At 44.3% G+C, this 20,857-nt stretch overlaps 3 protein-coding genes across 8 annotated transcripts in view; 1 reads left to right on the top strand and 2 right to left on the bottom strand.

Moving 5' to 3' along the window:
* ssbp3a (single stranded DNA binding protein 3a) overlaps positions 1 to 1,824 on the bottom strand; it is a 30,756-nt gene extending 28,932 nt beyond the window's left edge. For all 4 annotated transcript variants that reach the window (XM_062987388.1, XM_062987389.1, XM_062987390.1 and 1 more), the window contains exon 1: positions 1,755 to 1,824. In XM_062987388.1, the coding sequence (XP_062843458.1) occupies positions 1,755 to 1,810 (56 nt within the window). In that variant the 5' untranslated portion in view covers positions 1,811 to 1,824. The remainder of the gene's footprint in view (positions 1 to 1,754) is intronic.
* A 2,436-nt stretch (positions 1,825 to 4,260) lies between these two features.
* Positions 4,261 to 15,919, top strand: acot11a (acyl-CoA thioesterase 11a). 3 transcript variants are annotated; one of them, XM_062987751.1, is made up of 16 exons: positions 4,261 to 4,348; positions 7,174 to 7,390; positions 8,367 to 8,436; positions 9,411 to 9,471; positions 10,223 to 10,324; positions 10,564 to 10,720; positions 10,907 to 11,063; positions 11,915 to 12,034; positions 12,126 to 12,264; positions 12,852 to 12,907; positions 12,990 to 13,056; positions 13,139 to 13,222; positions 13,862 to 13,995; positions 14,097 to 14,228; positions 14,319 to 14,445; positions 14,825 to 15,919. In XM_062987751.1, the coding sequence occupies exons 2-16, from the start codon at positions 7,204 to 7,206 to the stop codon at positions 14,990 to 14,992; spliced, it is 1,761 nt and encodes a 586-aa protein (XP_062843821.1). In that variant the 5' UTR covers positions 4,261 to 4,348; positions 7,174 to 7,203; the 3' UTR covers positions 14,993 to 15,919. The 3 variants fall into 3 exon arrangements, with proteins under 3 accessions (XP_062843821.1, XP_062843819.1, XP_062843820.1); XM_062987749.1 differs by having other exon boundaries at positions 10,901 to 11,063; positions 12,123 to 12,264; XM_062987750.1 differs by having other exon boundaries at positions 4,262 to 4,348; positions 10,901 to 11,063.
* A 165-nt stretch (positions 15,920 to 16,084) lies between these two features.
* fam151a (family with sequence similarity 151 member A) lies at positions 16,085 to 20,616 on the bottom strand. The gene is made up of 8 exons (XM_062987288.1): positions 20,424 to 20,616; positions 19,468 to 19,617; positions 19,086 to 19,235; positions 18,831 to 18,990; positions 18,002 to 18,226; positions 17,487 to 17,623; positions 17,269 to 17,403; positions 16,085 to 16,728 (listed from the first exon to the last, which is right to left on the bottom strand). Exons 1-8 carry the CDS (start codon positions 20,614 to 20,616, stop codon positions 16,085 to 16,087), a joined length of 1,794 nt encoding a protein of 597 aa, XP_062843358.1.
* Positions 20,617 to 20,857: the final 241 nt, after the last annotated feature.

The following is a 20,857-nucleotide window of genomic DNA, read 5'->3' as shown; positions in this document are numbered from 1 at the left end:
TTAGAGCAGCCAATTCACCTCCTGCCTGGCCCTACTTAGTTATATGGTCACAGAGAAGTCAGAAATCTGCCGTTAGTTGTGATTATTTAGGAGAATTGATGAGGCCGAGTCACAAAGTCGCAAGACCCAGCAGATGATGTGTTATTTATCATTAAACCCACAATATCTATTTATTTATTTGGATTTTATCATCGTGTTTTACACACTTTGGTTACATTCATGACAGGACAGGTAGTTACTGTCTTTGGACTGTGGGAGGAAACCGGAGCGCCCGGAGGAAACCCACACAGACACGGGAAGAACATGCAAACTTCGCACAGAAAGGGAATCAAACCCAGGAGCTTCTTGCTGTGCCGCCGTGCTGCCCAAGCCCACAATATATGCACAACAAAACCTGGAATGGCGTGAGTTCCATGCCAGCCAGGCTGCCACTGTTGGGCCCATGAGCAAGGCCCTTAAGTCTCAATTGCTTTTAACTGTATTCAGTCACGATTGTAAGTTGGTTTAGATAAAAGCGGCATCAGTAACCTCGACAGTACTTGATTGTACATAATTGTGGCTCCCTTAACTAGCTTTATTAATCAATAAACATCGATTAATATCATGCATTCCTATTTATGTTTTAGATTTGCTCATATTTAGTATGTATGGGGCAGTGATGGGTCAGCGGTGAAGGTACTGGACTTAAGGCTGCTGATTTGAGCTTGACCAGCACCACTCAGGCACACTTGTGGGCCACTGTTGGACCATGGGACTCCTGAGCAGGAACCTTAACCCTTCATCGCTCTGACTGTGTTGAAGAACAAATAAATAAAAGTGTCTCCTACATGCATTATGAATCTATGCATAAAATACAACGAACACTTGTGCCTGTAGGAGACACTTTTATCCATTTGTTCTTGAATACAGTCCAAGCGATGAAGGGTTAAGGGTCCTGCTCAGGAGTCCCATGGTCCAACAGTGGCCCACAAGTGTCCCTGAGTGGTGGTGGTGGTGGTGGTCAAGCTCAAATCAGCAGCCTTAAGTCCAGTACCTTCACCGCTGACCCATCACTGCCCCATACATACTTAATATGAGCAAATCTAAAACATAAATAGGAATGTATGATATTAATCGGTGTTTATTGTTTAATACAGCTAGTTCAGGGAGCCACAATATGAGCAAATTTATGACAAAAGATATTTAGTTCATGGAACAGGTTATTATAGGGCTGGATAGATGTTATTATTTATAATCGCAATTTTATTATCGAGTAATAAAAAATCGTGAGCATCGTTTTGACCAATATCGAAAAGCCTTATAAAAATAAACAAATAAAAGTATGAATCAAACAAACAAAACACTAAATTAATACTACAACAGCACAAATACTATTTAAAAGCAGGACTTATTTAGAAAGTCAGATGTTTATAAGCTCTGGTTTGATTAGACACATGGCTACAGGTGAACCTGATCAGATCCAATCAAATTCAATCTAATTAGTGCTCACCTGAGCGCACTTCCATACTAGATAGTACATCAAAATAGTACAAGACGGATTTCACACCTGCGCTTGCGTACTACTTTTACATACTACTTAGTACGCTAGTAGGCGAATTTAAACGTAAGAGCTACTTCTCAAACAGACCCGTTTTATTCAATTTCTCTGCTCTAAAAGAAGTAATCAGTTCAACAAAGTGAACAAACACAATTTAAACGCTACACTCGACCAGTCTGTGAATAAATAAGAGAATAAAAGGAATAATAAAGCTTACTTTTCTCTCGCTTGGCAGTCGGACGGTGAAGCTGGGCTTTTACCTTTAGGGAACATGACTGAGCTCTGCCGCTACTAGGCAACGGCTGTGCGCGTGCAGCCCGCGCGTCAGAGCCAGTGCCAGATCAGGGCGGGGCAATTATGCAGATCACGTGACTGACAAGGAGCTCGGCCAATCAGAGAGCGGCTCGTTAGAACTCTGTTTTTATGCGTGTACGTGTGTGTGTGTGTGTGTGTGTGTGTGGTCACATTATTTAGATAGATAAATAGTATACAGTGTGTGGTACAAATTAAATATAGATTAAATATTAAATAGTAAAGTGATAGAGTGCAAGTATTGCACATTGAATAGGGCCAATATAGCTAATCGATATATACGTATATCAACATATATACATATGTGTATGAATATAGTTAAAGACACATACACTGATCAGCTATAACATTACACTACACTCACTGTCCATTCTATCAGCTTCACTTACCATACAGAAGCACTTGTAGTTCTACAATTGCTGACTTACATACCTTTTAACCTGCTTTCATGCTGTTCTTCAATGGTCAGGACCCCAACAGGACCACCACAGAGCAGGTATTATTTAGGTGGTGGATGATTCTCAGCACTGCAGTGACACTGACATGGTGGTGGTGTGTTAGTGTGTGTTGTGCTGGTACGAGTGGATCAGACACAGCAACGCTGCTGGAGTTTTTAAATACCGTGTCCACTCACCGTCCACTCTATTAGACACTCCTACCTAGTCGGTCCACCTTGTAGATGTAAAGTCAGAGACGATCGCTCATCTATTGCTGCTGTTTGAGTCGGTCATCTTCTAGACCTTCATCAGTGGTCACAGGACGCTGCCCACGGTGCGCTGTTGGCTGGATATTTTTGGTTGGTGGACTATTCTCAGTCCAGCAGTGACAGTGAGGTGATTAAAACCTCCAGCAGCGCTGCCGTGTCTGATCCACCTAAATAATACCTGCTCTGTGGTGGTCCTGTGGGGGTCCTGACCATTGAAGAACAGCATGAAAGGGGAACAGATGAACTACAGTTAGTAATTGTAGAACTACAAAGTACTTTATGTGGTAAGTGGAGCTGATAAAATGGACAGTGAGTGTAGAAACAAGGAGGTACATGTGGTACATGTACTGTATATACACACACATCTATATCTTTTACTTTTTTAATATATTGTATATTTTCTATTGTCTTATTATATTTCCTAAAACTGTAATTATGCTTGTGTGTGTGTGTGTGTGTGTGTGTGTGTTCAACAGTCATATTGCAGCTATTTTAATAGCATCGAGAGAAATTTGAAAATGTGTTTTTACTTATTAATCATGCAGCTCCCAGTTTGTGTTGCAGCCTTGATCACTTTAAGTTCAGTTTTCCATCCCCATTCTTCCTCTGCAATTCCTTCGTACTGCACACACCTTTTTACTACAGTATTAAACACTGGTAGAGTAAAAATAAGTGCTTATAGTTTCGGACTATCGGATGGTTGTGAGTTGGAATCCTGGCTCTGCCAAGCAAACAGTGTTGGGCCCTTTAGTTTTTCTTTCGCTTTTCACGTGTGTTCCTTGTTGCCGATGCTTTGGCAATGAAAAGCTTAGTGAATCGAATCGAATCGAATGGAATTAAATTGAGAGATTATAAATGGATTTGCAGTGGCTCTGGATTTTCTGGTCTGATGCGCCACCTGCTGTCTAAATAGAAGCATCAACACCACCATGAATAAGTATTCGAACCTTCTTCTTTCTTTGTCAGATTTTTATTAATAACTTCAATAGCATTTAAAGTATTCAGCATATTAGTAACTTCAATAGCTTTTAAAATATTCATCATATTGGTCCAAAACAAGTTGTATTTTATCAAGTGTAACCCACATTACATACTACAACTCTTAAACTGATGTAGTGGAATTCCTCGACACCAAACTTCTGAAACCTATAATGGACGTCACGTTGTTCACCACAGTCATACTGGAACCAGACAGGGCCTTGCCTAAACTGTTGTACTATTGGTTTTATAAAGCTTTAGCTACACCATACTCAAACTCCACAACGTAAAGTGTCCATTTACATTTACATTTACATTTTCGGCATTTAGCAGACTCCTTTATCCAAAGCGATTTACATTACAGATACAGTATACAGTCTGAGCAATTGAGGGTTAAGGGCCTTGCTCAAATTGGCAGTGGTGGGGCTTGAACCAGTAACCTTCTGATTACTAGTCCAGTACACTAACCAGTAGGCTACGGCGTGTCCACATACTAGTGCCAGTGGACAGTGGTCCTTAAAGACAGCGACTACGGACTAAGGGGCTGTGAACCCCCCACCCACTGTACCAGCTGCCCCTCAGTGCCTCTCAGAATGCCAGTCATGCTCTGTGCCAACGCGAATCCAGTGGGCGGAGTCTCATGCTGACATGAAATAACGTGGGCGTGGCTTCCGCCTTGCACCGAGCGTCTCTGTCGTGGTCGCGGTTCCTGAAAGCGCGTTTCTTCCTCCGGTCTGCATTTAGATCGAAGTTAGTAAATGTGTAGAACTGTGTGTAGAAGTGAAGAGACTCCGAGCTGACGAGCATTTCAGAAGGTACCGCGTTTATGCGTTTACAGCACCGAGCAGAGCAGCTCATTCTGCAGCTCCAGTGTTCAGGAGTGCAGGAGTTCAGTACTAACACACCTTCAGGGGTTCTGCTCTGAAATGTGCTGTGTGTGTGTGTGTGTGTGTGTGTGTGTGTGTGTGTGTGTGTGTGTGTGTGTGTGTGTGTGTGTGTGTTCGTGTGTGTTACCTGTGTTTAGAGACGATTTTGGAACGTTTTAGCAAGAGACAAAGAGCGAGTGAGATTAGAATATAAAGAGCAAACCAGAAGAGCTCTGCATGCCAACGCATGGCCGGGGGTAGAGGAGAGCGGGGCTGGTTGGTACAGGCTGTATTTACCGTGTCAATACACACATAGTGAAGAGTCTTTAAAAACAAGCTGTGAGAACAGTCGCTCTTCTGAGAAGTCTCCTTTATATATATATATATACAGTACCAGTCAAAAGTTTGGACACACTTTATCATTCCTGTGGTTTTTCTTGATTAATTTGTATTTTCTACATTGTAGATTAATACTGAAGACGTCCAAACTATGAAGGAACACATATGGAATTATGTAGTGAACAAGAAAGTGTTAAACAAACCAGAATATGTTTTATATTTTAGATTCTTCAAAGTAGCCATCTTTTGCTCTAATGACAGCTTTGCACACTTTTCTCAATCAGCTTCATGATGTAGCCACCTGGAATGGTTTTCAATTAATGTTCGTGCCTTGTCAAGAGTTAATTTCTGGAACTTCTTGCTTTTTTATGTGTTTGAGACCATGTGTTGTGCAGAGGTAGAGTTGCTAAAATATAAAACATATTCTGGTTTGTTTAACACTTTTTTGTTCACTACATAATTCCATATGTGTTCCTTCATAGTTTGGATGTCTTCAGTATTAATGTACAATGTAGAAAATACAAATAAATAAATAAATAAAAACCACAGGAATGATAAAGTGTGTCCAAACTTTTGACTGGTACTGTATATATATATATTTTTTTTTCATGCTTTTTCTCCCTTTTAGCGCGTCCAATTGCACGATTGCGTCACGCTTCCTCTCCACCAATGCCGATCCCCGCTCTGATTGAGGAGAACGAAGCTAACCCACGCCCCCTCCGACACGTGGGCAGCAGCCGTATGCATCTTATCACCTGCACTTTGACGAGTGCGGTGCAGCTCAGCGTCGTGTACGGAGAGACGCACCCTGAGAGCACTCTTTTCTCATCTCTGTGCAGGCGCCATCAATTAGCCAGCTGAGGTCATGAGAGAGAGACCCCATCCGGCTTAGTCCCGCCCATATCTGAACAACAGGCCAATCGTTGTTCGTGTGGCCGCTCAGCCTTAGCCGGCAGGCAGAGCCGAGATTCGATACGATGTATTCGAGATCCCAGCTCTGGTTTCAGCGTGTGTTTTTACCGCTGCGCCACCTTAGCGGCCCTTCTGAGAAGGTTTCTCACCAGACTTTGAAGTGTGTCTGTTGGAATTTGTGACCATTCAGTCACAAGATGACAGCGTTTGTATGGCTGGGCACTGATGTTGATCGAGACAGTCTCAGTCTCTCAGATCTCAGGCCTGAGATCAGGACTCTGTGCAGGACACTGGAGTTTCTTTAAACCAAGCTTTTCTTTGAGCTGGGAGAGGAAAGGACCTTCCCTAAACTGTTTGTGCATAGTTGGAAAGATAAAATTTCATTTATAGAATTGATTTATTACTGTTTTGGCTTTAGTGTTTATACATATACCAGTTAGATGTTTCCAGTAAGACGTAATGCAGCACTGTGGTTCCATTTTGACAAATAGTATTTGCAGCTGTAGCCTAGCGGTTAAAGTACTGGACTAGTAATCAGAAGGTTGCTGGTTTAAGCCCCACCACTGCCAGGTTGCCACTGTTGGGCCCTTGAACAAGGCCCTTAACCCTCAATTGCTCAGACGATATGTACTGTCACAGTGCTGTAAGTTGCTTTGGATTAAAAGCGTCCGCTAAATACCAAAAGTGTGAATGTATTTAAATTCCAAGAGCCATGCGGCTTCTCTAACATTCTTCCATGTATTTGCTGCATGTATTTAGGTGTTTTTACTAGAGGGGGATTAGAAGAGTCTAAGCTTAGCTTTGAAGAGTAACAACAATGTAATATAATATAATAGTGGTTGTAAAAGTAAATACGATGACATGGCAACCCACCATAAAATCATTACACCTTTAAATCGATGCCTGCCAAGCAAACGTGTTCCCTCACTTTTAAAAAGGTCATTTTGGCCGCTCAGGTGGCCCAGCAGCTACATGAACATCGATTGGCTGTTGTTTACAGGGTGGGATGAACCGGACCAGGGTTCCTCATAACTGCTGGCTGATTGATGGCGAGGAATAATGCTGATCAGGGTGTGGCTATCCGTGCACAAGGCTGATCCGCATATGAACTCGCCTTATGCAGGTGAAAAGATGCAGTCAGTACAGCACACGTGTCGGAGGGGGCGTGTGTCAGTTGCGAAGCTCCTCAGTCCGCAGTGGAGGGTTATATCGGTAGAGGTGAAGTGTAACGCAATCAGGGTAAATTTTTAATACACATTTTGCATTAGCTTGTGTTGGTGTAGCACAACTGCAACAAACCAGCTTTGATCTTCACGTCTGGTTTGATAAAGTTGCTGAACGCAGCTCGAGAAGACATGAGACAAAACCTTTCCTATTTTTCTTGGCTCATCCCTCTGTGACCTGAACTCTCCAAAGCCAATAGTACTTTGAACCCGTAATAAAACCCTCCCACGCTGTAAAATCACCCACCCACCTGACTTTTACCTTCATAATGACCGGAGTCTGTGTTCGCCCGTGCGCAGGTCACCCCCGGACCCTGACCCGCGTTCAGCATGGCGTCCGACGGCAGGCCGGTAGAGCAGGACGACTCGGACCCGGTGATGGAGGATGGACGGGTGTATCGGAACCCCACGGAGGTGCAGATGAATCAGATTGTGCTTCCCTGCCACGCCAACCACCGGCAGGAGCTGAGCGTCGGCCAGCTGCTCAAGTGGATGGACTCCACAGCGTGTCTGTCCGGTAATTAACACACACACTATCACACACTCACGTTTAGTACAACACGGTATCACTATATACAGCAGACACTTTTTAATACATATTCCTCCCAGTTTAGTCATATCCAATTACCAGATTTGTATTTCCGCCTCTACTGCTGCTGACCTCCACTCCTGTCCAAGGAGGACCAACACTAACACACGCCCCCTCCGACACGTGTGCAGTACAGACTGCTTCTTTTCACCTGAACCAGACGGGTTCACTTAGAGATCCGTATCGCGCACGGAGAGTCATGCACTGATCTCCATTATCCACCATTTCTGTGAGGTCGTAACTGCAGCAGTTATGAGGAATCCATACGACCCCGCCTCCCTCGGATGAGCCAGACATTGTCCGAGCAGGTGCCCGGCCGGTCGATAGCATTCAGCAGATACTTTTAACCAAAGTGGTAAAAGCGATACTGTGCCACGATGACAACCTAAACTTAAATATTAAATACACACACAGTCTAAGCTAGGGCAATTTTGTGGACTGTGGGAGGAAACCGGAGCACCCGGAGGAAACCAACAGAGACATGAGAACATCAAACTCCTAACAGACAGGACACAGATCGCTCCACCTGGGAATCGAACCCAGGACCCTACCTAAATATCAATACATAGCAATACATGCAGTCTACATTCTATGCTGTGTAAAAATAAAAAAAGCACTGATACAAACCTCCAGCCAAAAGTATGTGGACATGGGTTTGAATTAGTGGATTTGGCCTAACTGTGGACAGAATGAGTTTTACTGAAGAGCTCGACGCTCTTGAGTCGGAACTGGAAGTGCTGCTGTTATTGTGAAACTACTGACTGAGATTGCAAAGCTGTAAGCTCATGTTAGTTATAGGTGTGGCTGCAACCAATAAATCCATTAAACAAAAGGATTCTCCTCAGATGTTTGGGTGTGTGTTGTAGCTGATGTTTTTTATTAATAAATAAATTATCGTTTACAGCTGAAAGACACGCCGGGTGTCCGTGTGTGACGGCGTCGGTGGACGACATCCACTTTGAGCACACCATCAGGTAAAGAAATTTGAAGCTAAGGTTATATGAATGAACTCTGTATTTAGTGTAGATCTGTATCTATGTGGTGCAGCGGTGCTATCAGCCAGTAATAATATTGTTGAAAACAGGTCTGACGTCGCATATAACGTACATGAAACCTTTACTGTTTAGGATTTACAGTTTATGCCACTACAGGGGCACTTAGATGCATCATCAGCCCTGCTTTCTATTTTGGGAGGCGTTTGTGCTCTGGGACGAGTTCTGTCCATTCTGACACAGATATTTATACAGGATTCTATAGGACAGATATATTTATATATGTTGTTTTCTTTTGGCTGCTCACGTATACATATTTAGGGGTCACCAGAGCGGATCTGGTCCGTGTACCAGGCTTGGCACAGTTTTAAGGTCGGATGTCCTTCCTGACGCAACCGTCCTATTTCCATCCGGGCTTGGGACTGGCTGACCAGTGCCCCTCCCTCGGACATTAGCCCATCATGTCCGTGCAGACACTGGGGATTCGAACCCTGGACCACCAGATCCCAGCAGTACTGGGCTAGCGTACTTTACCATGGTGCCACCCGAGCACCAGATTTGTTAGTAATAAATATAATAGGCTGGTCATCCTGGCACTCATAACACGTTGAAACCATCACTGAGAACCCTAAAACAATGAGGCTTGTTTTTCAATGAAATTTCATTTTCACTCAGCGCTCTTTCCTGGTCAGGGTCGCAGAGGGTCCGGTTCCTGGGTGAAACACTGGACACAAGACAGGGATACCCTGATACCCAGGGATACCAGGGTGGCAATCCATGTCAGGGATTCAACCATTAGTTTCCTATCAGATGTTTTCTTCGTCGTGTCTGTGTAGATGTTTATAGATGCTCGATTCGAACCCGGATCTCAGCGATGGGGGGCTAGAGCGGGACCCGAGCACTGAGGCAGCTCATGTTTCTCCGAAATGTAAAATTTCTTGTTTGTTTCTTTTCAGTGTTGGACAAGTTCTCAACATCAAAGCTAAAGTCAACAGGGCTTTCAACTCAAGCATGGAGGTATAAGAGACGTTTTATAATGGGGGACTTGAGTTAAAACACGATTTATAAAACATTATTATTATTATTATTATTTTTGTTTTATTCATTATTCCACTTAAAATGTTTCATTTTATATACACTATGTGGTCAAATGTATTCGGACGCCTGATCGTGTGCTTGTCGACCTCCCATTTTAAAAGCAAACGACCTCTATGTGATCTTCTGACTGTCCTATTTCTATCCGGGCTTGGTACTGGCTGACCAGTGCGCCTCCCAACCCTCCCTCGGACATTAGCCCATCATGTCCGTGCAGATGCTGGGGATTTGAACCATGGACCACAAGATCTCAGCAGTAGTGGGCTGGCCACCCGAACGCATAAAGAAGCTGGAACCTTCTGAGAAGGCTTCTCACAAGACTCTCATAAGAAGCGTGTCTGTGTATGGGAATTTGTGCCCATTTAGTCAAAAGATGACAGGAGCTAGAACAGGAAAGGGCCTTCCCTAAACTGTTCGTAATCTCCCTTATATAACTGCTTTATTACACCTCTTAGTAACTACTGTGGCAGGAACACATCAGATCAGTAATGAGAAGGGGCGTCCGAATACTTTAGACCATGAAGTGTTTATGCAAGTCCAGGCACTGAATGAAATCAATGTGAGGAGAGGTTACTACAGGTCATGTGAGTTTGTGCCCCTGACGCATGACTCGGTCTCGTATTGCTGTGCCACACTCATGCCAAGTGTGTGTGTGTGTGTGTGTGTGTGTCAGGTTGGAATTGAAGTAAGCTGTGAGGATCTGTACAAAAACCAGTACTGGAAGGTATGCCAGGCCTTCGCCACCTTCGTGGCACGCAGCACTGGGCAAGAGAAGGTGGGTCGTAGTGATAATACACTTTACATACAGGTACGATATAGGGCCAAAAGTATCTGGACACCTGACAATAAGCTTGTTGTGACTCACACAGTGTTCTTTCACTATATCTTGGAACACAACTGTGGGGATTCACTTGAATTCAGCCGCAAGAGGACCCACTCTGTTGGCTTTGTTGATAAGACTGGTAGATAAGCGCTTGATAACATGCATGTGTGTGTGTGTGTGTGTGTGTTTAGATTCATCTGAAGCAGCTAGCACCTGGTACGCACCGCGAGCAGGTGGAGTACAGCGTAGCGGCCGAGAGGAGGAGGATGAGGTTGCGGCATGTTGACCTCATGAAAGATCTGCTGAGCAGCGCCGCCTTCCAGACGGGCGTGAGCGTGGGTGTGAGCGGTAAGACGTAGTGCCACCTGCCCTCACAGTACACACAGCTAACATGAATACGCCGCGCTGTGCCCGCACGAGAGCGACCGATTCTACACGCATTATCCACAGGACCGCTATAATAATAACAATCCAGAAAGTGCTTCATGCACCACAAACATCACGACGATGACGTATATTTTTGGTTAGACGCAGAGGGCCAGGACGAGGACCGGGAGGAGGAGGTGCCAGCTGAGAGGACTCGAGTGGAAAGCGTGGAGCTGGTCCTGCCCACTCATGCCAACCACCAGGTGAACACGTTTGGAGGTCAGATCATGGCCTGGATGGAAAATGTTGCTACTATTGCTGCCAGGTAACAACGTCACGCCATGTGGACAAAAGTATTTGGACACCTGACCACAGGCTTGTTGGACACACAGTATTAAAACAGAGTGACCCCAGCAGCCGCTCCTCTGAGACGTTTTGTTTACAGCTGTATAACATAAATATAGTTATATAATAACAGAGTGAGTGAGTGCATTCCGGACCATTTGTGTCTGTTTTCCTGCAATAAAGCCGTAACCTTGTACCGCCGCCCGCTGATCCACTTTAAAGTGCCAAAATGTGGGTAAATATTAACCAGCTGCTCTGATTTCCAATGACCTGTTAACAATAAGTGACATTTAAATACCTCAGTGGAAGCTTAGCGGTTGAGGCACTGGACTAGTGATCAGAAGGTTGCTGGTTCAATGCCTGCTTTTACCAAATTGCCTCTGTTGGGCCCCTGAGCAAGGCCCTTAACTCTCAGTTGTTGGCGTGATATTCAGTCATGACTGTAAGTCACTTTGGATAAAAGTAGCAGCTAAATATATAATAGCTTTTAATTCTTATAATAATAATAATAATAATAATAACAGTAATAATAATAATAAAATAATAACAATAATAATAATAACAGTAATAATAATAATAAAATAATAATAATAATAATGAAATAATAGTAATAATAAAAAATAACGATGATAATAATAATAATATTAATAAAATAATAATAGTAATAATAGTAATAATAATATTGACAATAATAAAAAAATAAAATAATGACAATAATAAAAAATAATAATGATGATAATAATAATAATAATATTAATAATAATAATAGCAATAATAATAATAATAATTGAAACAGTGATGTCACTGTAATCTCTGTCCTGACCCTCCCAGCCGTCTATGCCACGCCCATGCCACCCTGAGGACCATCGACATGTTTCACTTCAGAGGACCGTCGCAAGTGGGAGATCGAATCATCCTGAAAGCCATCATCAACAACACTTTCAAAAACAGGTAAGACTCCACCACAGACAGGAAGTGACGCGTGGTGATGCGTTCTTACCCGTGGTGTCTCTGTAACGCCCTCCGTGTTTTGCCTCAGCAGTATGGAAGTGGGCGTGTGTGCCGAGGCCTATCAGGGGGAGGAGCCACTCAGACACATCAACAGCGCATTTATGATGTTTGAGGTGCTGGATGAGGAGGGCAGGCCGCGCCCACTGCCCCCCATACGACCCGAGCCCCTGGTGAGACACATACACACAAACACACACACATACACACACACAAACACACACACATACACACACAAACACGAACACACACACACATACACAAACACACACACATACACACACAAACACACACACATACACACACAAACACGAACACACACACACGTAGACATACACAAACACATACACACACAAACACACACACACGTACACATACACACAAACATACACATACACACACATACATACACAAACACCCAAACATACACACACACACACACACACACATACATACACACAGACACACACACATACACATACACACAAACATACACATACACACACATACACAAACACCCAAACATACACACACACACACACACACACATACATACACACGCACATACATACCTGCAGGAAACCCACACGGGAGAACATGCAAACTCCACACAGAAAGGACTCTGGCTGCCTGTCCTTCTCGCTGTAAGGCAACACTGCTACCCACTCCACCACTGTGTCTTCTTGTAATGCTGGAACAAGACAGGGCCTTCCCTAAACTGTTGCCACTGTTGTTATCTTTTGTTTGTTGTTCCTGACAGCACGGGAGACGGAGGTACAAGGAGGCGATCGCCAGGAAGAAGATCCGACTCGACAGGTAACGAGCAACAGAATCAGATCAATCACGTGTACCAGCTTCATCCCGGTCCTTCCCTAAACTAATGTCTTCATTTATGCAGGAAGTATATCATCTCCTGTGAGCAGACAGAAGTGCCCTTATCTGTACCCTGGGATCCCAGTAACCAGGTACGTGCGATGATTCCTGCGAGCTGGTCTGATATAACGAACGAACTGGGAACGCTGGGAATGATTTAGGAATTTTTTGCAGGTGTATCTAAGCTACAATAACGTCTTCGCTCTGAAGATGCTGGCGGGCAGGAACAGCTGGATCCTCAGTTCTAAGAAGAACAATGTGAGTTGATAATTGATGATCTACGTACACTTGTGAGGGGTCTGAACAGCCTCCTCCATAATTATTGGCACCCCTGATGAGAGATGTGTATTTTTAGTATTTTCAATTAACCTGACTTAATTTCTTTGGGCTGTGGGAAGAAACCGGAGCACCCGGAGGAAACCCACACAGACACGGGGAGAACATGCAAACTCCACACAGAAAGGACCCTGATTGCTCCACCTGGGAATCGAACCCAGGGCCTTCTTGCTGTGAAGCAACAGTGATACCCATGGCCATTGTCAATTATTATTCAATTCAAGCCAGGCACTTACATGAAGTGTGTTACTGATCACATGAAGTGTGTTTGAAGCTCGAGCTTGAGCTGATTTTGTAAAAACTTTAGGAAAAATCCACAATAAACTTATAAAGAAACTCAAATTCATATTTTGGAGAAAGAACAAGGTGTTCCGGTCAATTTATTACAGAACCAAAGAGCAGAAATGATTAAAACCACAGGACGTACGTCCTAAACAAGTGTATGTAAACTTCTGACCTCAGTAGTGTCATTTCTGCATATTGGCAACATTTAGATTGTGAGTTTTCAATCCACAGTGAGTTCCAGACGTGTGTGTGTGTGTGTGTGTGTGTGTGTTTCAGGTAGGACTTTACACTCTGGAAGAGAACCAGACTCTCTGTTTCAGGATTGAATCGCAGGTGAACGTTCCGGCAGCTCGAGCGTTCCTCCTGCTCTCGGACCTCAGCCGCCGAAACGAATGGGACAAAAACTACAAGTGTGTGATGGTTTCTTCTCTCCGTGTGCATGTAACAATACCCAGGGAACGTTTTGGAGATGTTTAAACAGCGCCTTTGTTCCTGCTTGTCTGCTCTACAGGCGGAGTGAGATGATCCTCCAGGTGGACGAGGACGACCTGATCTATCACGTTCTGACTCCCTCTGTTACTCAGGGAGGAAAAGTCCAGGACTTTATTCTGCTGGCCTCCAGGAGACCGCCGTGTGATACGGGGTGGGTGAGCTGCTGAAGCAAGAGCTTTATTTATACCTGTTGTATATTCAGTCTTGGAGCTGGAGTTACCTGACGTGTTTGTGTACGTAGGGACCCGTATGTTGTTGCTCTGCGCTCGGTCACCCTTCCAACACACCCTCCGACTGACGACTACAACAGAGGAGAAGTGCTGTGTGCTGGATTCACCATCTACGAGGTGTCCGAAAGTGTTTCGAAGGTACGGGTTTGAAGAACCCTGCTTTTTTTTTATCCCGTCCAGTGGTCAGTTGGTGCCTCTGTGCAGGCGCCTTGACTGGCCAGCAGAGGCCACACTTGCACCAGTAACAAGGAAGCGTGTGTCTGTGCAGGTGCCAGATCGGCTGATAGCAGAGCTGAGATTCGAACTCGAGAACTTTAGACCCCGCTTTCAACCCTCTGTATGCCATAGTAAATTGGTGCTGCCGCATTGCAAATGACGGGTTCTGAACCCAAGACCCATGGCACATGGAGGACTGACACATGCATTTTTAGATAAAAACACGTTACGCTTCAGTGTTTCTTAACGTCTGTTGCTTGCGAGACTTTCTGATGGTTGTTCCTTCAAATTCTGTCCTCAGATCTCTTACTACAACCAGACGAATCCCGGAGTGTTACCGTACATCGCTACAGACATCGCTGGACTTTCATCTAGCTTCTGTTCAACCTTCCTGTTGTGCGGCCAGTACCTGATGGAGAACAGAACTGAACCTTCTGTCCTCTCCTCTTCTGTCACCACACCTTTGTAACACTTAACTGCCCTTTTTCTGCCCCCCTATTACCCTCATATTGTCCACACACTACTGTCTTCCTACTCTCAGAACTGCCCTCACAGCACTCTTTTACTGCCCTCATACTGCCCTCACACTACCATCATACTGCCATATTTTTTAAACTGTCCTCATATTGCCCTCACAACACTCTTTTACTGCCATCATACTGCCCTCCTACTGTGCCCACACTTCTCTCTTACTGCCCGATACTGCCCGCATGCTGCCCTCACACTACTTTTAAACTGTCCTCATAATGCCCTCACAACATTCTTTTACTGCCCTCCTACTGCCCTCATACTGCCCTCACACTACCATCATACTGCCATATTTTTTAAACTGTCCTCATATTGCCCTCACAACACTCTTTTACTGCCATCATACTGCCCTCATACTGTCCTCACACTACTCTCATACTGCCCCCTACTGCCCACATGCTGCCCTCCTAGTGCCCTCACACTATTTTTAAACTGTCCTTATAGTGCCCTCACAACATTCTCTTACTGCCCTCCTGCTGCCCACATGCTGCCCCCTACTGCCCTCTCACTACACTACACAGGAGGTGATTTAGATTAGAAAGATGTAAAAAATTTGCAAATATTTAACGTGTAAATATGAAACCAGAGAAATAATCACAGAGTCGAGCTGCTGCTTTATAACAACGTCTGAATTTTTATAAAGAGAATTTTTATTTTCTTATTTTAATACTCATTTATCTCAGTGGGTAAAGTCCACCTGAGGAAAACACACACACACACACACACACACAAACACACACACACAAACACACACACACACACAGAATGATTTAGACTTTGAGTGTTTTATGCTTGAATTGGGGCATTTTGTTATGGAACATTATAAATAATAATAGGAAAACTTTACTAAATAAAAACGTTAGAATAATTTGTGTATTTATTTATTCAGGTTTTGTTGTTTTGTTTGTGAAAATGTGGTCCTTAATACCTGAAAAATCTGTACATTTTAACACTAGAATTATTTATTAATCATGATAAACGTGGCCTCGGTTCATGAGTTGTGTGTAGTTTTTATTTAGGCTTCAGTATCACTTTAGTCCTGAGATGAACCTCTTGTATGTTTCGGCATGTTGTGAAAGACCCTCTGTTTGTTCTCTACATGGTAAGACCTCAAATTCAGAGTTCCAATCCCCTCCACCCCTGTCCTGCCCTCCACCGTTAGTGAGAAACGTCGGCAACGCTGGAGAAGCTCTTTAAACCCGGGTTCTGATTTCTGTAGATGTTTAGCTAACAGCTGGAGTGAAACCTGCTGTGGAATTCCCTCAAAGATCTCCACCATGTCCTTCACCAGCTGGGGTGTGTACCCCTGATCCAAAACCTCCCGGGGCCAGCTGGGAGCCACGGTCACATACGGGAAAACCTCATCGATGGTCCTCAGGAACTCCTGGGCTGGGATGTAGCCCTGGACGATAAAGGCTCCGTTAGTGACGTCCATGTTGATCCAGACGGGACGGTGGAGTCGATCGGTATGGTACGCCTCTCGAAGCAGCCGGAGCGAGACGGCCAGCAGGTTCCGTGCCCTCACCCTCAGGTAGATGCCCCATGGCTTCTTTGAATCAAGGATCAACTTTAGACATTCCTGAAGAGGAAGTTCAGGCTGGGAACCATCAACCACTGGGATTGTTGGTGTACCTGATCCAGATGTTACCGGAATCACAAGCATTTTACCAGGGCTGCCTGCGAAGAAAAGGAGAGTGTTCATTAATGGTTGATGGTGAACGTTCAAGATCTCGTGATCTCGTAACAAGAGGACATTTGAGGAAGAACAGGTCGTAGGATGGTATTTTAGAAATTGAATTAAAATCATCTTGCAGATTAAGCAGATTTTCAAATAAACTACTTGAACTGTTTACGATGGATCTTCAAAACATTTCCACACTTTTTAAACTCTATTATTAGATCTTAAAATACAAATTCTGTCACTTTTTTACATCGTCACCTTCCAATGCAGTTTTCCAGCGTTGTACCAACTTTTTAATGCCATCAGCAAAGTTGACCTCATAGCCACTGATGCGCCGCTGCTTTCATATCATCATCACATGAAAATCTTCTTCCTCATAAAGCTTCTATGAGCGTCCAAAAAGGTGGAAATCAGATGGAGCTAAATCCGGACTATAAGCATCTCTACACCCACATACTACCCCCTTACCGAGCAGAACCTAAATATAAAAGTGTGGAAACTTTTTGAAGATCCATCGTACTTCAGACCTGCAGGACCTTTGAGTAAGGACAGTAAGGAGTCTCTGTCGGTCACGTCCTCCCACAGGATGTTCAGTCCGTCATCATTCGCAGGCTTGAAATAGTCGACTATTTTCCCACCTGGATAAAATCTTCCCGGTCGATCGATCCGTCCTGAACGATCAAAACAAAAATCAGTATTAATAAACAGATAAAAATCACAATTAGGGTTAAAAAAAATCACAAACGTGTCTCACCTGCAACCGCTTTAAACTGAGAGAGCACCGGCTCGGAAATGTCGTAGTAGATGCGCTGAGGGTTGCTGTTGTCCCTGACGAAGAGCAAGTCGTCCACAGTGGGGTTCTCCGAACCCTGCCACAGGGTCAGACTAAACCTGGACCACATCAAGTGCACTTCAGGTGAGACACACTGATTTTTTTGGTTCATTTTCTCATTTTTTCCCATTCATGCTTCAAAATTTGTGATATTTTTCTTAAAATTAATTAGCAGTTTCATTATTTTTATCCACTTGGATTTGGTTTATTTCATTCTAATTAAAATAAACCAAATCTTTTATAGACCACCCAAGAATTCCCCTCCTTGTTTCTCAATGTTGTTCATTCATTCACACTTAGGCAGCTTTGGACTCCTGGCTTTGGAAGGCTGTGGTATTATCAGCACAACATGGAGAACACTCTTCCTAAAACACTGTGTGCCCCTGCCACACCCACTGTGACCCTGATCTGAATGAACAGTACGAACGGTGAAGTACCTGGACGACTGGCTGAGGAGCCAGCTCAGATGTGGCCATCCTTTCTTCGCCATGACTGCCAGAACCGGAAAGGTGATCTTCTGTGGAAGGTGTCGGACCATGTCGTACATTTCGGCCACCATGGCCTGTGTGTAGGTCACACCAGGGAAGGCTGGCACATAGAGAACCTTCCATCCTGGTGAGATGGTGACGTCCGGGAACTTCGTCTGGATGAGGTCGAAGAACCTGGTTCAAGGATGAGAGAGAGAGAGAGAGAGAGAGAGAGACCTGAATGACTTTGTTAGGAGCTGAAACATCATGTCCGGCTGACAGTGGTCCAAGGAGGGACATTTTGGTTGGGACGGCCAAGATTCATTGATGCCAGAGGACAACAAGGCTATGGCATCCAGAATGGACCAACAATGTACAGAGTATGGGACTGCATAGTTGCTGGCCAGTCAAAATGCCCATACTACCCCCGTCCACCAATAATGGTCTGGTCCAATGAGTCCCATTTTTTTGATCATGTGGATAACTGGGACAGAAGTTGAGGGACTTCCTGGGAACATACTGGTACTAGATACTACAGGATGTCTTCAGAGGTCTTGTGGAGTCCCTGCCTTGATGGGTCAGTGATGTTTTAATAGCATATTAGGTTAGAATCCGCTCTACTCAGGTAGGCAGCGGTCAGCGAGGCAGCTCACTAGGTTTCCAGACAGACCCACTATGGCCACAAGTATCTGGTGAGCTTTCTCCCAGAAGTTGCTAGAAGTTCCTGGCTGATCCTAGCACTTCTAAGGAAGTATTTTCAGATGTATTTTGTTAGCGTAAACGTGTTTCATGCGCTCACCGTGTGCCGTTGATCACAGGCCAGAACCCGGGGACGTTGGGACCGGGGAGAACATCAGCGTTCAGCCATACTGGGCGGTCGATCCCTGTTTGATTCTTCATCCTCAGAAGATGGAGTGAAGGCTCCACGGCTTGAAGACTTTTGAAATCCAGTTTTATTCCTATTAGAATGGAAAGCAAACGCAGGAGTTTTTTCTGACTGATAATATTAATCATGGAATATAATTAGGTGACTCCGTTATCGCTGCTTCTTCACCTTTCCTGGATTTGAGGACGGCGTCCAGCCACTCGTCCAGGGTGTTGTCGCTGTAGACGTCCGGTGGATGGGCCATGATTGGGATGTCGGTCTGGTTGACAGTGTTGTGACCTTGTACGTTCACGTCGGCCTCCAGAATCATGGCTTCACCTGAGGAATCATTTCCAAGAGCTGCTGTGATAATGCGTTTACATCCTTCACTTATCTGCTTATCTTGTGTAATTATCAGTCTGGAGAACGATAACGCCACGTCAGGAGAACGTTTTAGCATTAAGCAACAAGTCCTTACCAGTTACGAAATGCACTGTGTGACCAAAAGTATTCGGACACCAGCCTGAATGCAATACGTTATAAAAGAAGAAAGATTTTTGTTTGTATTTACTGTTCAAAGCTTTGTTGGTTTCCTCTTTGCTGTTGGCCGCGTGATACCACGTAGCATAAAGTCCGTCCTTCTCCTCAATCTGCCCATTTAGGACGAGGAATTCCAGCATGTCTCCATCCGTAGGGAAGCGCACCAGCGTCTCTGAGCCTTCTGTACGTAGACAGAGGTATTATTGTGTACGTTTTGTTATTGCACTTCAAAATCAAATCAAACCAAACCAACATTAATATTTGTGTAGTGTTTATTACAGTCTGACCTTCATGCTCTTTCACTTTCTGTACAGGCACTTGGGCTACTAACCAGGGTCCTTGCACAGTGTCAAAGACCACACCCACTCTTCAATCTGGTCTTTTCCCCACCCAGCAGACTCAATGGCCAATTATGTCTGCTAGGGGGCGCCCAGCCAACTGGTTGCAGAACTGAGTTTCGAACTCGCAGAGCTCAGAATCCCAGCGCTGGTGTGCTAGTGGATTATCCCGCTGCGCCACCTGGGTGCCTCCATGTGCGTTTTATTGAGTGAAGTCAAACTAGCTTTATGATTGTTTGTTTGTTTGTTTGTTTGTTTGTTTGTTTATTAGGATTTTAACGTTTTACACTTTTGGTTATGTTCATGACAGGAACGGTAGTTACTTATTACACACAAGATTCATCAGATCACAAGGTTATATTGAACACAGTCATGGACAATCCAGCGTCTCCAATTTACCTCACTCGCATGTTTTTGGACTGTGAGAGGAAACCGGAGCACTCAGAGGAAACCCACGCAGACACAGGGAGAACATGCAAACTTCACACAGAAAGGATCCAGGACCTTCAACTAGCTTTATGTATATGAACACTAGAGAGTTATCAGCTATAGTGAATTAAAATGACTAACCAGGAATGAATATTTCTGTAACCCTACCTCTGACTTCAGGTGTGAATGTTGGTGGCAAAATATCATGCAAGAAATTTACCTGAGTCGGTACTTTTGGTCAAAACCACTGACACCACCGTTATGATGATCAACAGCAAAACAAGTCCAACAGCAACACACAGCATGGTGAACTGCTGTCTGGTAAAGATCCCCAGTATCCTCTTTGTGTTCTGCTCTTCATCGTCATCCTCGTCTTCATGACTTTCTTCTCTTTTCTCCTTCGTCTCGTCCATTACTCTCGGCGTCCCGTCAGCGTGAGAACGTGTTACGGCTTTATTTGTATCATCGTTGTTTAAAGTCTACTGCTGCCTTATCACTGGATCATAAAGTAACTCCTGGCCCTTGACTCCTAACCCTTGTCTTGTAGTGCATATAAAGTAGTACTATTTTTGTCCTGGGGGGAACATAATCATGAACACTGGAGGTAAACGAACAGCAGAACATTATAAATTAATTAAATTAATCCACAGACTT

The sequence above is a fragment of the Trichomycterus rosablanca genome, chromosome 25, assembly GCF_030014385.1.
Source record: "Trichomycterus rosablanca isolate fTriRos1 chromosome 25, fTriRos1.hap1, whole genome shotgun sequence".
NCBI lineage: Eukaryota > Metazoa > Chordata > Actinopteri > Siluriformes > Trichomycteridae > Trichomycterus > Trichomycterus rosablanca.
Note: the sequence above shows the minus strand (reverse complement) of the source record. Positions and strands in the feature narration are given on the sequence as shown.

Bases quoted from the DNA above. Each gene is read 5' to 3' on its own strand.
- acot11a (XM_062987749.1), top strand. From the start codon at position 7,204: ATGGCGTCCGACGGCAGGCCGGTAGAGCAGGACGACTCGGACCCGGTG. The intron at 12,908-12,989 runs GTAACGAGCAAC...TCATTTATGCAG, and splicing joins AAGAAGATCCGACTCGACAG to GAAGTATATCATCTCCTGTG. The intron at 14,229-14,318 runs GTGGGTGAGCTG...TTGTGTACGTAG, and splicing joins AGACCGCCGTGTGATACGGG to GGACCCGTATGTTGTTGCTC.
- fam151a (XM_062987288.1), bottom strand. From the start codon at position 20,616: ATGGACGAGACGAAGGAGAAAAGAGAAGAAAGTCATGAAGACGAGGAT. The intron at 19,618-20,423 runs GTAAATTTCTTG...GTCTACGTACAG, and splicing joins GACCAAAAGTACCGACTCAG to AAGGCTCAGAGACGCTGGTG. The intron at 18,991-19,085 runs GTGAAGAAGCAG...CCATTCTAATAG, and splicing joins CGTCCTCAAATCCAGGAAAG to GAATAAAACTGGATTTCAAA.